Source organism: Podospora pseudocomata (genome assembly GCF_035222375.1).
Source record: "Podospora pseudocomata strain CBS 415.72m chromosome 2 map unlocalized CBS415.72m_2, whole genome shotgun sequence".
Classification (NCBI taxonomy): domain Eukaryota; kingdom Fungi; phylum Ascomycota; class Sordariomycetes; order Sordariales; family Podosporaceae; genus Podospora; species Podospora pseudocomata.
The window spans coordinates 167,925-182,734 of NW_026946365.1; the positions used below are offsets into that span (position 1 = coordinate 167,925).

General features: G+C 52.7%; 6 protein-coding genes and 1 non-coding gene across 7 annotated transcripts; 2 read left to right on the plus strand and 5 right to left on the minus strand.

Annotated features, from left to right (window-relative positions):
• Positions 1-141: 141 nt before the first annotated feature.
• QC762_001150 (uncharacterized protein) lies at positions 142-3,555 on the minus strand (the record flags this gene model as incomplete). The annotated part of the gene is made up of 3 exons (XM_062882921.1): positions 142-1,309; positions 1,426-3,262; positions 3,335-3,555. The coding sequence occupies 3 exons, from the start codon at positions 3,553-3,555 to the stop codon at positions 803-805; spliced, it is 2,565 nt and encodes an 854-aa protein (XP_062746615.1). The 3' UTR covers positions 142-802.
• Positions 3,556-3,718: 163 nt separating this feature from the next.
• On the minus strand, positions 3,719-4,131 carry QC762_0030170 (uncharacterized protein; the record flags this gene model as incomplete). The annotated part of the gene is made up of 2 exons (XM_062883220.1): positions 3,719-4,013; positions 4,100-4,131. The coding sequence occupies 2 exons, from the start codon at positions 4,129-4,131 to the stop codon at positions 3,719-3,721; spliced, it is 327 nt and encodes a 108-aa protein (XP_062746616.1).
• Positions 4,132-4,446: 315 nt separating this feature from the next.
• On the minus strand, positions 4,447-5,089 carry QC762_0030180 (uncharacterized protein; the record flags this gene model as incomplete). Its single annotated transcript, XM_062883221.1, has 3 exons — positions 4,447-4,464; positions 4,754-4,834; positions 4,973-5,089. 3 exons carry the CDS (start codon positions 5,087-5,089, stop codon positions 4,447-4,449), a joined length of 216 nt encoding a protein of 71 aa, XP_062746617.1.
• Positions 4,856-5,866, plus strand: QC762_0030190 (uncharacterized protein; the record flags this gene model as incomplete). The annotated part of the gene is made up of 1 exon (XM_062883222.1): positions 4,856-5,866. One exon carries the CDS (start codon positions 4,856-4,858, stop codon positions 5,864-5,866), a length of 1,011 nt encoding a protein of 336 aa, XP_062746618.1.
• A 213-nt stretch (positions 5,867-6,079) lies between these two features.
• On the plus strand, positions 6,080-6,160 carry QC762_0030200. Its single transcript has one exon. It is a non-coding gene; the product is annotated as a tRNA-Ser (tRNA).
• A 122-nt stretch (positions 6,161-6,282) lies between these two features.
• QC762_001160 (uncharacterized protein) lies at positions 6,283-7,550 on the minus strand (the record flags this gene model as incomplete). The annotated part of the gene is made up of 2 exons (XM_062882923.1): positions 7,194-7,550; positions 6,283-7,126 (listed from the first exon to the last, which is right to left on the minus strand). Exons 1-2 carry the CDS (start codon positions 7,430-7,432, stop codon positions 6,283-6,285), a joined length of 1,083 nt encoding a protein of 360 aa, XP_062746619.1. The 5' UTR covers positions 7,433-7,550.
• A 274-nt stretch (positions 7,551-7,824) lies between these two features.
• Positions 7,825-9,249, minus strand: QC762_001170 (uncharacterized protein; the record flags this gene model as incomplete). Its single annotated transcript, XM_062882926.1, has 1 exon — positions 7,825-9,249. The coding sequence occupies one exon, from the start codon at positions 9,247-9,249 to the stop codon at positions 7,825-7,827; it is 1,425 nt and encodes a 474-aa protein (XP_062746620.1).
• Between the last annotated feature and the right edge of the window lie 5,561 nt (positions 9,250-14,810).

Here is a 14,810-nt window from a genome sequence, read left to right on the forward strand (position 1 = left end):
CTGATGCGATGCTATCTAATCTCGCGAGTTTTGTAGGCAAAAATGATCATGAAAAGAAAAAAGAAAAAAAGAACAACAAAACCCGAGATATCCGAAACCCCATGCCAACCTCCCATCATTCCTACCGTGGCCATTATCATGCATTTCATATCAATCTGTATGCATGCCTGTGCCGCATATTTATCGTTCTGACAAATAGCAAAGGGAAAATCGAGATGAAAAAAAGAAAAGGGGTAATAACAAAGGAGAATGTCATACACTTTCATCATAATCATATTCTGCCCCATCCTTGCGCGCGTCCAGAGCCTCCAAGCCTTGGTCTAGATTGCCGGGAAATGGTCGACTTCGTCGTCCCTTTGATGTTCTTGAACTTTAGATAGCCCAGAACATGCCAGTTGTTCATCCAGGCCCATCGCCGTGAACCCCTGACCAGCGTCTTGGTCTGGCTGGTAACACGGGGGAGGCGAAGTACCAAGGCCGGGGTGACGTAGTGTTGTAGGAAAGCCCAGAAAAAGAGGATCTGGAATGTGAGGCAGGTGAGGAAGGTCCAGTCGATCTCGTCGCCTGGGTGGGTGTCGTCGGAGCCAGAAGGGCCAAAGAGGAAGGCGAGGCCTATGAGCAAAGGGGAGGATTCGACAAAGGAGATGGCTCTAGTGTTGGAGGAGGTTGCGGTGGGGGTAGTGATTGTGGTGCCGGTCGTGACCTGGCTGCGTACCTGCACCTCAACCCTCGAGAGCGTGGCCTGCAAAGGTGGTGTGGGCGCAGAAGGGCGTGACAAAAGTGCGGAGAGGGTTGAGGATAGTCACATGCCACGACCAAAGAGAACCGGGTAGCGGAAGAGCTTTTTCTTCCAGCCGCCGCCGCTGCCCGAAACTACTGCCGGACTTTGGGATTTGCCTTTGATTGCTGGGGCTTCAGCCTCTGGCTTAGACGCCGATGAAGACTCGGCAGCTGGAATTGAAACGGAGACGGGGAGGTTCTTGTTGCTGCTGGAAAACTTGGAGCGCGTCCTTGCGAGTGTGAGGTGGAGGGACGAAGAGGAACCCCTGCCCATGACGCCGTTCTTGAGGCTCCTGAGGCTCCTCGCTCTGCTGGCCTTCGGGACGACGACTGGAACGGGCTGTGGCTGCTCAACGGTCGACGCAGCGGGCTCCGACTCCGGCTGCGGCTTCTGCTCAGCCGTTTGGGACTCAGCGGGCCCAACGGTGTCAGCAACGTCGGGAACTTTGTCGGCGTCCTCCTGGGTCCCTTGGGTGACGGTGTTCTCGACCTCCACTTTTGGAGCGGGCGCAGCTTCAGCGACTTCGGGCTGTATCACAAAACAAAGGGTTAGCACCAGAGCATCTTGCGGGTGTGGCGTGACGTTGGGACAACGACACCAAAGGAAGAGTGCCGGAAAGAAAAAGAAGAAAAAAAGGGATGTACCTCTTTGGAAATCGAGGGCCCTTCTTGGGAGAGATGGGTGGCGGGGAAGACTGACTTCTCCATCTTGTCCTTCTTGTCATCCTCTTTTTGTTCCTGGGTGTCTTCAGCGACGGAGGCAGAAACCGCCTCGAGGATTTCAGCTGGAAGCTCGAGCTTGCTAGGAAGCGCAATGGCGGGCTTGGGGGAAAGAAGCAAGGCTGACAGGGCCGGTTGGGAGGCAGTCTCGGCCTCCTCTTTAGCCGGTTCAGAGGCCTCCTCCTTGGTCTCGTCCTTGGGCGAATCGAGCTTGGCGTTATCATTGATAGGCGCAGCAACGGAAGGCTTGTTTTGGTCCCGCTCCTGATCATCCCCAGCCTTGGAGGGGGCACTGTCGAGCTCGTTGATCTCGGCCACGGGCAGAACCTCCTGCAGAGGTGGGGTCAGAGGTACCTCCACCTCGACAACCGCAGGAGCAAGAGCCTCCTTGCCGACGACGGCCTGCTCGTGCTCCGAGGCAGTATCGATTTCGGACCAAAACCCCGAATCGGCTTGTCTCAAGGCCGCACGAGGATTGATCTTGGGCTCAAGGGCAGGCACTTTGTCGGAGATCACAATGGGGACCGACGAGGTGGGACCCTCCTGGAGAACTGGGAGAGCTCTGAACTCGCCCGCCGGCTCTGGGTCCATGTCGATGTGCTTGCCTGAGTCGGCGCGCTCGCGCTGCTTTGCGAGGGTCGGAACAGGGCCAAGCTTTTCGACCTGCTTCTCCTTCTCCTTCTCCTCCTCAAGCACCGGGGCGAGATGGGCCAAGTCTTCGGTGTGCACTTGTTCGTGCGCCTTCACCTTGATTTCCTCGACCACCTCTCTGAATGCCTCACGGGCCGGCTCCTCATGCTCGACCACAATTGGCGTCTCCGAGATGGGGTCCAGCTCAAACACGGGCTTCGACTGTGCCAGTGGCTCTTCCACCTGCACCTGTTCTGAAGTCTGAACGGGCAAGGCGGGCAGGAAGGGGTCAGAAGACGCCTCGTTGGGCGAATCATGCTGACCGTCAGTCCCACTCGTTTCGTCCTGGGAGGGCCAGGGCACGGCTGTCTTGGTGCTCTTCCTGGAGGACGGCGTCGGGAATGAGTCCTCCCTGGAGATGGTCCTGGATCTGAGGTCTATGTTGGACATGGGAGTCCCCGGTGCTGGGGGAGGTGATGTCGCCCTCGAGCTGCCGGGGGTGCTAGGCTGCTGCTGCTGCTGCTGGCTCTGTGGCTGTTGTGGGGCAGCCTGTTGTGATGGGGGTGGAGGCTGCGGCTTGGGGACATAGCTCTCACAGAATATTTCCAGGACGGTGCGGAGCAGCACCCGGTTGGGAGAAAGGATGTTGCTGATTTGGTCCAGCAGGTCGGATTCTCGGAGGGCCTTGGCGTCCTTGAGATGAGGACGAATCTTTGCCCTTAAAAAATTCAAAAACCAATCGTCATTGTCGCAGAGGTTGGGGTGGGCGTCTCTGGCCACCTCCAGCAGGGAAGGGAGGGGCAGGCCCTCGCCATACCTTTCAATCTTGGCCTCGGCAAGCTTCATGAGGTCTGGGAGGTCGTAGTGTTTCGCGGCGGCGTAGGCCTGGATGCTGGTCTTGAGCTCGGCAATCTGGCGTGGGAGGTCGTCGGCAGCCTTTGGCTTGAGGGTCTCGTAGGTGCCGGTGTGGAGGTAATGTACAAGAACGTGGCCAACGTCATCCGAGATCCCTGGAAGCTCGGGAAGGTTATCCTCATAGGCGGCGTGGAGCCTGGGGCTTCTGAGGAGGATGTCCTTGGGCAGCGTCAAGGGGCTTGCAAAAGGAACTGTGCAGGTGGGGCTTGCGTATGGTCTGCTTAGCCAGGTTATTTATCAGTTGTTTGAAAAGGCAGCGTGAGATATAACAGATATATATACAACATACGAAGTCTCGGGACGGGGATCCATGTCGTGCCTGGGGAGAGCAAGCTGGCCGTCGATTCCCTTCCTGGCGGCACCGCTCTTCTTTTTTCTGGCCATGGCTTCGCTGGTGAGGGTGGATATGGTGGCGACGAGGAGGGCAACGAGAGTCAAGAGGGCAGCCCGGATGAGACTGGATGGTTCGACAGTGAAGTGGAGGTCGAGGTTGTAGAGAACAGTCTTCATTGCTCGCCAAAGAATCGACGGGGTTATCTCTTAAGTCTTTGAGCGGTGGAGCCGTGCCGGGGACGACTCCATAAGAGTTCCATCTTAATCCTTTACCGCTACTGCAGGGCTAGCTGGGTGCAGCGGCGGCGCATCTCGACTCGTCATTTGCCAGAGTTGGGCCTCAACCCATTGCCGGTCCTAGATGGGTTGATGAGCTGTCAGCGAGCCTATCCCCAATCGGAAGCGGGCCCTCCAACCAGGAGCCCCTGTGTAGCCAGTCGCCTTGATAGGGCTGTCTGGGAACCATGTGAGTCCCCGACGTGGCCTGTCGAACCCAATGTTTCACGGAGAGAGACAGCCTGAGGGGCCACGACGACATGTGCCGTGTTGGGCAGTCTGGGCCGGTTTGAATGTTGCTGATTTCCAGGTTTGCACATCTGAGCACTGGCTGCGGCGGCATCGCGATTCCGGGGAAACTGGGGCCCTGATTATCAGCATAACTGTGCAGCGCAGTGCTAGCGCAACTATCATCAATGTCTTGCTGAAGTGCCCCTCACCTCACCTGACGGGGGGGGCCTTTCCACTTGAACTCATCTCATCATCGTCCGATTGCACTAGGTATCTGGGTTTCTAAGTCTCTGGGTCCCGTCTTCGGAGTAGGTATACGGATATCGTCGATTCAATTCAGGTGGTTAAGGTCGGGTGGTGCCCAACCCAAGTCTTTCTTCCAGGTCCAGCCCGCCAATCAGCAGCGGCTTGCTGGTTGGTGTGTGCAAGGGTTAGGGTCAGTCCTGATGATCGCAGGGCAATTGGGGAATTTGGGGATTCAATTGGGCATTGATTTGCCCTCTTTTTCGTTGCTGCTGTGCATGCGATGGATGCGTTGTCGCAGGGTTCGTGCATGGTGCATCAGGACCCAACCAGACCCTGGCAAAGTCAACGGCCGGTCTCCATTGTCTCCCTCTCTCTCTTTGCTCGCTCGAACTCGAGTTGTCCATCACCATTGGCATTGGCCATTGATAGGCGTGGGTGGCGGTTCTGATGGCTCTGGAGGCTCCACTGCGTTGCGTACCTCTCTCGATTTTAATTGACTTTGATTTTTAGTTTTTTTTTACGCGGGGTTGTCGCGTGCTTTCGTGTTTGGTTCCGTCAATTCTTCCTCCCACCTCCCAGTGTGCCAGTTCACCGCCCATCTGCCTATCACCAAAGAACCAACCGTCCTCGATTCGATCGCCTCCCGGCCTGCATCAGCCAATTGCAATGGCAGCCCACTCGCCGCATCGTCTTCCACGAAGACCTGAAAAAGGACTTCCCCACAATGATACCCAAACACTGCGAGGTCTGCAGACAGCCTCATGCGCTGCTCTGGCTGCAGCGTCTACTACTACTGCACGCGCGACTATCAGACCCTCGACTGGCCAACCCACAAACCCACCTGCAAGCAAATCAGCGCCAAGCCCAAGGGGGTCCAAACCGAGGAGACAAGATTCGTGCTCGCAGGGGGCTGCTCCCATTGGACGACCCCAACGTCAATGGTGTCTTCTGGCGCCATGTCCACCTCCGTCCCTATCTCCAGGCGAAGTTCCTCTATGGCGAATTCCTGGTCCGCTCATGGCGCCGCCAGGGAGTCGAGGACTCGCTGAAGCAGTATCTCGACATTCTCCACCGCAATCGCCCCGATAACCAGGGCGCTCGAGGCTCGGTTCCGGGCTTGTTCATCCGTTTCGACCAGGACCAAGAAGCTTACGATCTCATCTACTGGCGGGCGCAGGACGGCCCAAAAGGGCTTTGGCTGGGCCGACCTCTCCCAGCCCTTTCTGGACGACAAGAATGTCGACGCCACCGGGCCTGTCGTCTTGTGGTGCCCCTGCTTTCTCCAGCTCACGCCCGTCGTGACCCTCTACCTAATCAAGTTTCAACTGCTCCAAAACCTCAAAGGGATCATGCGCTTACGGGAGACCACACCCCCCGGCAGTCCTACCCCGACAGTCCTACCCCGACAAGAGACGAGATACTGTCCGTCCTCAAGGGCAAGTACCAGTGCGCAGGCAACGTGGTGGACAACCAACCCGTTGTCGACTTTTACAACAATGAGAGCCTTTTGGTCGAAAAGATGAACCATCTACTCCAGCAGATGACGCAGCTCTACTACTCTGCAGACAAGGACAACAAACACATATGGGGGCTGATAACAGATCCCACCGAGGAGGCCTTTTCAGCTCGCCCGGTAACCTACAACCCCGGATCTTGGAACGAGGCCCAGATAGCCTTTGCGCATTTGTACCCTGCCTGGGCCGAGAGCGTCGCTGCCGTGCCCGCCTTGACATAGGTCATTGACAATGCAAAGGCTTCTGCCAGGGCAATACCGCCATGACAAAAGAGAAGTGGTCGCGTGATGCAGCATATGTAAAGCACCAAGGGGTAAACCCATAGCTAGCTGAGCACAGTAACAAAACAATCCCCTGTCTGTTGAGGCTGGCGGCGAGGGGCTGGTGGGGGGTTGGGAACAGCGGGGTACCCTAGGGTAAGGGTCCAAAAAAACCGTCGCCTGCAGGATTCGAACCTACGCTCCCGAAGGAACGCCCTTAGCAGGGGCGCGCGTTAACCACTCCGCCAAAGCGACTTGCAAACAATTTTGGAAAGTGGTCACATATAGCTGCTCACTTCTCATCTCGAAGCCTCACAACTGGTTTCCTTTTCCTAGCTTCTAACAGGTGCATATTTAGAAAAACTATCAAAATAAATCTATACCCGTCTCTTACTCTCCTCCAGCATCAACTCCTTCACTATACCCATACCTTCCTCTCGATCCTGCTGAGAAGCAATGTCCAGTCCCCATGCTGCGAGGAAGGGTGCTTCGCCACGGTAGTTTCGATGGAGCCACATGCGCTCCTGGAGACTGTATTTCGGGCGAGAGAGATGTACCGAGTATTTTCGGGCCGGAAGTTCCTCGGTGCTATCGCTGCCCATCGGTCTGGTGATGGTAATCGCCGTTGCTGTGCTGCCGCTTGCACTATCTGGTGTCGGTGGCGGCGTTCTTAGCCCTGTCACCGGGGTGGCTGTATAGACGGTATTTGTGAGTATGGTTCTGGGATCAAGCGCCTGGGTAGCAGTTTTGTCATTACTCCCTGTCGGCAGCGAGAGGCTGTCCAGCATGATCTTTCCCATCAGCTTTTCAACATCTGCAGACTCAGTGGACAGGTCCGCGTTCTGCTTTTGAGAAGGGAGAACTGGAAGCGCCTTCCACCTGGAGCCTTTCCGTGTCAGCATCGGGGAGGGCTCGCCTTTCCGTTCTAGTGACGAAACTCGAAGCGGAAGGGGACGGAGGTCGACAGCATCCCTGTCAGGAGGACGTATCCCCGTCAAGGATGCTTGTCTCGGTGGCGGATTTGCTGATGGCAGCCGCGAGCATGTCACATCTTGCGAATAAAAGTCGAGCCACTGAGTTCGCCTACTGTCCGCAGAGACTGCTCGGCTTCGCGGTATAGGGCTCGGCTCAGTGATGGGATTTTGCTCGTCGTTGACACGGCCACCGCCAAGATGCGTGATCTCTGGCCACGAACTGTTTGGGCCTCTAGAAACTATCTCTCTGATGTGTTGTCGTGTCAGCAAAATAACTTTCCGCTGTGGACCGGTAGTATTAGTCGTCTGCATACCCGCTGCTGTTGGATCTCTTCACCCAGTTCCGTATCCGGACGCTCGTCTTTTTGGTGATGGCAGCTTTCATGGAGGCCGACCGTCCTGGCTGAACCATGGGCACGTCACGGTCCTGAGTAGTCTTGTTTTTCGGCTTGACAGTAAACATCATGATTTCAGCTGCCGGTCCAACCATGACCGGCGTCCTCGGTTTGAAACAAGTTTCGTGGATCATCTCCATGGGCTCAGGTTTTGCCATCGTGCACTGCAGCACCTACATGTATCAAGTCAGGTAGATAAGGTAAATCCAAAAGATGTAATTGAAATTGCCAAAAGATGCACAACAGAGAGATGCGACGTGTAGAACTGATATTTCCGGGCGCAAAATTTTCTTCTCGTTCGGAGGTGCGAATTCAGGGTGTGCTCGGCAGCCAATCCCTTGCGTCGAACAAGTAAAACACAAAACAGCATCACAGGCTGCACCAATCAGACTTCGTAGCAGCTTGACTCAGAGACATCCACAGGTGATTTTGTCAACAAAACATTCCAGTTCACCTCCTTGCGTTTCAAAGATGGCTCGAGCTCAAACACCGATTTTATTCTTATCTACAGGTATCCAAAGTATCGAGATCTAGCGAAACCCCCACTCTCTCAAGAACAGTTTATCTCTGTAATCTGACTCTTAGGCAGGTTTGTGGTTTCGTCCAACACCTTGACAAATCGATTCTTAACAGCATCGAACTTCCCATCCCCAGCTCGCGCCTTGCCCATGTGCTCCATTGCGGCAAACACAACGCTCTCCATCAGCCGAAGCGCCAGCTCTCCAGCCTTGTCATGGTTGTAAAAGGCCGGTGTTTCGTTCACCTCCAACAGCCACACCTTTCCGTTGTCATCGACCAAAAAGTCAGCAGCGAAAAGCTCAAACGATTTGCCAACCGTGGTGAACTTATCAGCCATGGTGTGCGCAGCAGCCTTGAACAGTTCCGCTGTCACGTTGCATATCTGGTCCCAGACGCCCTCCTTCCACCCATCCCCCAACAGCTTCTCGGGCACTGCGTCCGACCAAAAGTCTCTCATGGACTCGTTACTGACAAACTCGTCCTCATCCTGGAGAGCCGTGTTGGTGAGGCTCGACCGCAAGCTTGGGTTCTCCCATGGGGGCTGGTAGTCCTCGCAGGCTAAAAGAGCGAGTAGTTCTCGGAACACGTGAACCTTCAAACGACCCATGGCCAAGACGTACGCCCTGACATGCCACTTCTTGCCCTCAACTGGTGGTATGCGGACAATGTATTGCTGCGCGACAAACTCCCGCATCTGTGCCGAAGGAATCCGTCCGTCCTTCTTGAAGACGTACTGCATTCGTTTGTGGTCGCCTTTGCCCCCACCCTGCGCCTTCTTCTCGTCAAGCCCAAACCCGCTGATGGTTGTGACCAACGCGTCCAAAGCATTCAGTCCGGGCAACGACAGGGAGACGCCATCCTTTTCCTTTTCCTTTTCTCTCTCTTCCTCTTCCTCTGCCTCTTCCTCATCATCAGTGTACTCGTACTCGGCCAATTCCAGGTGACTAGCCAATTCCTCCACAGTGCTGAAGATTCGGATTCCCGCGCCACAATCAATCAGCGCCGGCTTCAAAATCCACCAGTCTCTCTCAATTGGCTCGCGGCTCTCATTCTGTTCCAGCGAGTACAGCAAGGTCAGATCGTCGGCCGCTGTGAGCGACTCGTCTACGTACTCGGCGTAGTCAAGCGAGAGCCTCACAGTGAGGGGAACATGGTCGGGCAGCTTGCTCTCGGGTCTCTTTGCCCGCCAAAAGTCGACCACCCTGGCGAGGTAGTCCTTGCGTGCCAAAGCGTCGCTGGACGGGTAGGCGTTGATCAGCCCGTTCTTGGAGTTGTTGAGAATTGCAAAGTTGCGTCCAATCTCCCAGCCGTCCAGGTACTGAAAGGACTCCTCCAGGGGCTCATTGGGAAAGTCCTCAAAACTGTCATAGAAGATGGCGTCGGGGACATGGTCGAGAATGAACTTGCGAAGATGGGGGTTGAGCCAAGGGCAGGCCCCGTTGATGAAGACGTGCATTTTGCTGTTTGTTCTTCTTGTTTTTCTCTTGGCTCGAGACAAACCGGGCTAAGGGGCAAGGGACAGAGAGCCAAAGGCGTTCAGCGTGAAATCTTGCCCTTTTCTGCTTCTGGAGGCTGAATCACTTGGGGGGGGATGCTCAGGCGTGCAACCAGTCTGAAGTCCATATGGTGGAGTGGTATTGGCAAAGAGTATTGCTGGGCGGCCATACAGGTGGTGACAAGGCGGGAGAGACACGGACACAGGGCCGGCGATACGGTGAAGAGAAAAGAGCAGTCGCACTCGGCTTGGACTTTGATTATTATATAGCATTCTTGCTGTTCACTCTGTCCTAAAAAGTCCTTCTGTCAGTCCTTCGAGAAAAACTATGGTGGATCAGAGCCAAGAAAGTCGAGACAGCAACGCCAAGCCGGCTCGCCTTCTCGCGAAGAGGGACATTACCTAACAAGCATCCGACCACAGGGTGGGCCTGGGATTATCAACCCTTAGATTGGACGGTGCTTGATTTCGACCACGTAATGTCGGCAGCAGTATCCTGGTGCCATCACCATGTTGTTACATTTTTTGAAAAGTTTGCAGGCCACAGGGAAAAAATCAAACAGAGCCACAATGTGTCAGCGAATGTCGATAGGCTGGCACGTATTGCTCAAAGATGCATAGGATCAGGGATCAGGGGTCACCAGCTCAGTACAACCCTAACCCTTTTGAAATGGGTGGAAAGGAGGCGAAAAGGGGTAGAAGTGAATGTCAACAAACAGTTACTCATGGCAACCGAAACAGCAGGTTGTCCATTTGGTCTGGCAGGTAAGTAAACTGACTAACATTTCTCCTTTTTTGGCAAATGCCCTAGCTTTCAGACATTGAGAAAACAAGGCTAGTATGTCTGAGTGTATACAGGTAAGATTAAGAAGATAACCTACTCAAGGATAGGTGATATATAATATCGCAGTTACTGCTGTGCGTCACAGTTAAGCCAACGGGCAGGTCAGACAGTACGAGTGGCGCGGGACGCGCTCAGTCAATCGTTAGAATAGATAAGGGCAACCAATCAGAAGGTGATCAGGGTGATCGGGACATAATCATCATGATCACGGACAAAGCCAATCAGACCGTGAGCAGAGTGATCAGGGCATAATCACAATAATCACTAGCAGGGCCAGTCAGGACGTAATCAAAGCAGCTTGGCTATAATTAGTTTAAAATCCTAAGGTCTATTGTTAAAATGCAGCATTTATTCATGGAATTTTACAGCACTTGCTTATGGAATTCTGCGCCCACATTGTTCCCAACAGCTCGCCCACAATGCTCTCAACGGCTCCCGAGACTCCTCACCGGATCTCCGGACAGACTCTTGACCGGACCTCCGAACAATGAGCGATACGAGCACCTTATCGGCAACGAGATCATAGATCCAAGCCACTGGGGCCACCGAGCGATAGGGAGCGATAAGGATGATAAGGAAGTTCAGGTGCTCATAAAGAGCCCTCTTCCAATTGCAATGGTATTCCTGCTTCTTTCTTTCCTTAAGATATAATAAGTCAAGTCAGTCAATAAGATTGATCATTTACAGTATCTTATATATGAGACTACAACATCTCAGTTCACTACTCTCTGTATTTGCAGGTAATACCTGTTGCACTTTCTTCCTTCGACAACCACGTCGTCGTACTTAGCAGCACAGTCCGAGACTCGCCAAGTTCTTGGGTAATTGCTTCACCCTCCTGTGACCCCTGTAGTAACAGTGCTCTCAGCGACCCCATATAAAAACATAATATAAATTATAATCGTTAGTATTTAAACTAACGTGGTTTATAAGCGAAAGCGCCACACTCCCTGCACCCACACTGCAAATACAAGAACAATTCCACCAAAACAGCTCAAAACAATTAAAAATACTTGGAATTATCTTCCTCAGACGTTTCTACAACTATCTGACATGTGCGCGCATTATGACCAGGCTCGCCGCAGTTGCCACAACGTCGCGCACGCGTCTCGGTCCTCGGCTTCCGACCACTACCTACCTGCGTTTCCTCCATTATCTGCGCCTCAACATCTCTCTGACCCTGCAAATCCTGTGCATCTTGTACAGAGAGTGATCCTCCTTGCCGAACACGTTGCTTTTTGGCCCTTCGGCGCTTGCTTAGTGCTTCATTTGCTGCTCGGAGACTCTGGTTCTCTACCTTCAATAATGCTAACTGATGCATTATCCTGGACGTTCCTTTCGCAAGGACGTCAACTGCCTTTAAAATCTCAGTTGGAGAGCTATTCTGATGCTGTGCAATCCGAGACTTGATGAGATTAGATTGTGAAGAGGCTTCAGTTGGGTTGTTTGGCGTTTTAGAGACCCATCATAAACCCCGTCTCATCAAAGTTGTAGATGTCCACCTCCAGAATACCATACTTCGCAATTGTGTTCCGTACAAGTGTAAACCAGCCGCCAATAACCTCTGGATCTTCGCATAGGGCCCTTTGGTAGTCGTACTTCCGATTAAAACGCGTAGTGAGTTCTGGTTGCCGTTTAACAAAGTTGTGCGCCCAGAGCGCGCCGACGCGTCCCGCATCGCGTTCGGCAAGCAATCGGTTGGCCATATCTTCCACACCAGACAAGCGAGGAGGAAATCCTTTCAAATCTAGGTTGATAATATATTGAATAATAACAGACTCTTCTAGAGTAGTCAGCTTCCGCGAGTTGGCTGAAATATCGCGTCGTGATGGCTGACCCTGCTTGCGGCGACCCAGCTTCCGATGATCGACAGAATAGATCTTTGCTGCAGCTCTTAGGCTTAGTTTCGGGTCATTCTTCATCGCATCGAGGGCCAAGATTATGCTACTTTCATCGTTTTTTTGAGGCATGTTCAGTTGTAGAGAAGGAGGATGAAGAAGGGAGATGTTACGTGTGGATCAATTGCGTGGCGCTTTCGCTTATCTGGCGCTTTCGCTTATAAACCACGTTAGTTTAAATACTAACGATTAACGTATATTATAAGCGAGTCGTACATATAAGCGAGTCGTACAGTCTCCACCACCCTACAACAACTATCCTCAATTGCAACATAACAACACTAGAAATCAACTCTAATTACATCAGAAACAGCCGAATCAGACGATTCTACAGCCTCCTGGCAAGTACGTGCATTATGGCCAGGCTTGCCGCATACAACACAGCATTGAACCTTTGTACGAGCACCCCCTACACCACTACCATCCAGCTGCGTTTCTTCCACTGCCTCCCCACCCACGGCCTTCTGGTCTAGTAGATCGTGTGCATCCTGCACAGTAAGTGATCCTCCAAGCCGCACACGTGTTTTTTTGGCTCTCCTGCGCTTGCTTAGTGCCTCGTTGGCAAGGTGGTACTGCGCGGCCAAGATGATAAAAGGAGGGATGGCCCAACCGAGGGCATTAACTCCCTGGATTACCGTTGCCCATTCGCGGTTACCAGGCTGGGCTAGTTTCGCCTTACTAAGGCCGTCCGAGGTCGTAACTACCATGCCCGCGAAGATAATACCCATGTTACGTCCCAAGCGTAATACCCCTATACAGGAACCACTGGGTGGTACCCGAGGTGCTGGGCACCTCAGCCAATCATTGGGCCAGGGATGGAAAGACCCACAAGCCCCCGTGCAACCAATCAGGAGTTGCTCAGTCTGATCAGTGGCCAAGACCACTGAGCACACTGAGCAAGGTACAAAGATACTTCAGAAATATATGTAGACAGCTTGACATAAATAGGGGGGAGCGCCGGGCGCTCCCCGTATCGAGGAATCTGATTCCTCATGCAAGCAATTCAAGTTCATTTGTCTACAATCTACTTTCAGTAGCTCTTTGTTAGAACAACCTGTTGTTGACAGTGAACCCGTGTCTGAGACGCTTGTCACAACCTTCGATCATCCTGTCATATTCACCTTCGGCGTACTGCCTTGCAGTCTGTATCCATTCCTGGTGCAGGTTGTAACAGGGGTGCGTCGCGTACGCGTAGCAGTTGGTTGGCCATATCATCTAACTACGCAATCTTGGTGGAAAAGCTCGCGTACATAGCTCAATAATATATCGGACAATAGCTTCCTCTTCCGATTGAGTCAGCTTTTTCGAATTGGGTGTTATATCGCGTCGTGCAGGCCGGCCGGCGCGTCGGTTAGAGAGAGTCATAGCTGGTACGTTGTAGAGCTTAGCTGCAGCTCGGAGGCTTAATTTTTCATTGATTCGAAGAGCCTCAAGGGCTAAGAGTATCCTGGCTTCCTTTGAAGTAGGAGGCATATTGGGTTGTGGAAAAAATTGATGTTAGGTGTAAGGAGGGCGCGTCGTGGTGGAGACTGTACGACTCGCTTATATGTACGACTCGCTTATAATATACGTTATAATTTATATTATGTTTTTATATGGGGTCGCTGAGAGCACTGTTACTACAGGGGTCACAGGAGGGTGAAGCAATTACCCAAGAACTTGGCGAGTCTCGGACTGTGCTGCTAAGTACGACGACGTGGTTGTCGAAGGAAGAAAGTGCAACAGGTATTACCTGCAAATACAGAGAGTAGTGAACTGAGATGTTGTAGTCTCATATATAAGATACTGTAAATGATCAATCTTATTGACTGACTTGACTTATTATATCTTAAGGAAAGAAAGAAGCAGGAATACCATTGCAATTGGAAGAGGGCTCTTTATGAGCACCTGAACTTCCTTATCATCCTTATCGCTCCCTATCGCTCGGTGGCCCCAGTGGCTTGGATCTATGATCTCGTTGCCGATAAGGTGCTCGTATCGCTCATTGTTCGGAGGTCCGGTCAAGAGTCTGTCCGGAGATCCGGTGAGGAGTCTCGGGAGCCGTTGAGAGCGCTTGTGGGTGAGCCGTTGTGACGAACCCCTATCCAGAACCTCTGAAAGGGACACTGGTTGAAGGCACTTCTGAATAATCCTGGTTCGGTGCAGCTAAACAGTGCACAACAAGATGTCTCAATGTAAACACAAGATACCGTGAATGAAAGTGTGAATTGCATACTGCAGAACTGTCTATCTACACCAGCCAGTTCCTCCGTATATATAGACCTCGTGGTCTCCTGGATCATTAACCCTTGGCAATGATCCCACAGGTAAGGCTACTCCCGTCCTATTGGTTCTACTAGCGATTGGCTGTGCGCGTTGCGCCCCGCACACGGTCTGGCTTGCCTGTTGGCTTAACTGTGACATACCTTGCCTGGTGACAAGAACCAATCGACGAGCCACACTGCCGCGATGTTGAAGTAAGTAAAATAAATAGCATACGACCTCCTAATCTACGACTGCGATCAAATCTTCCGGGCATGGCTTCTATCAAGTGATGACTGACCTCGGGAAACAAGGCTTGGGCTTGTTTGGTGTTTTTTGTGGCAAAGGACAGTATCTAGTTCTTGTGATGTATTTACTGCACGGTGTGGTTCCTACGGTGAGTTCCTACAAGTCCCGACAGTTTCAAAATGCTTTCAGCATCAGGTAGGCTCCGGTTTCCAAGAATGTCGGGTAGCCTATAAGGAGCTTGTCCTTGGGCCCCTGGCATTGAACCACTAACCCCGCAACGTGACACTACA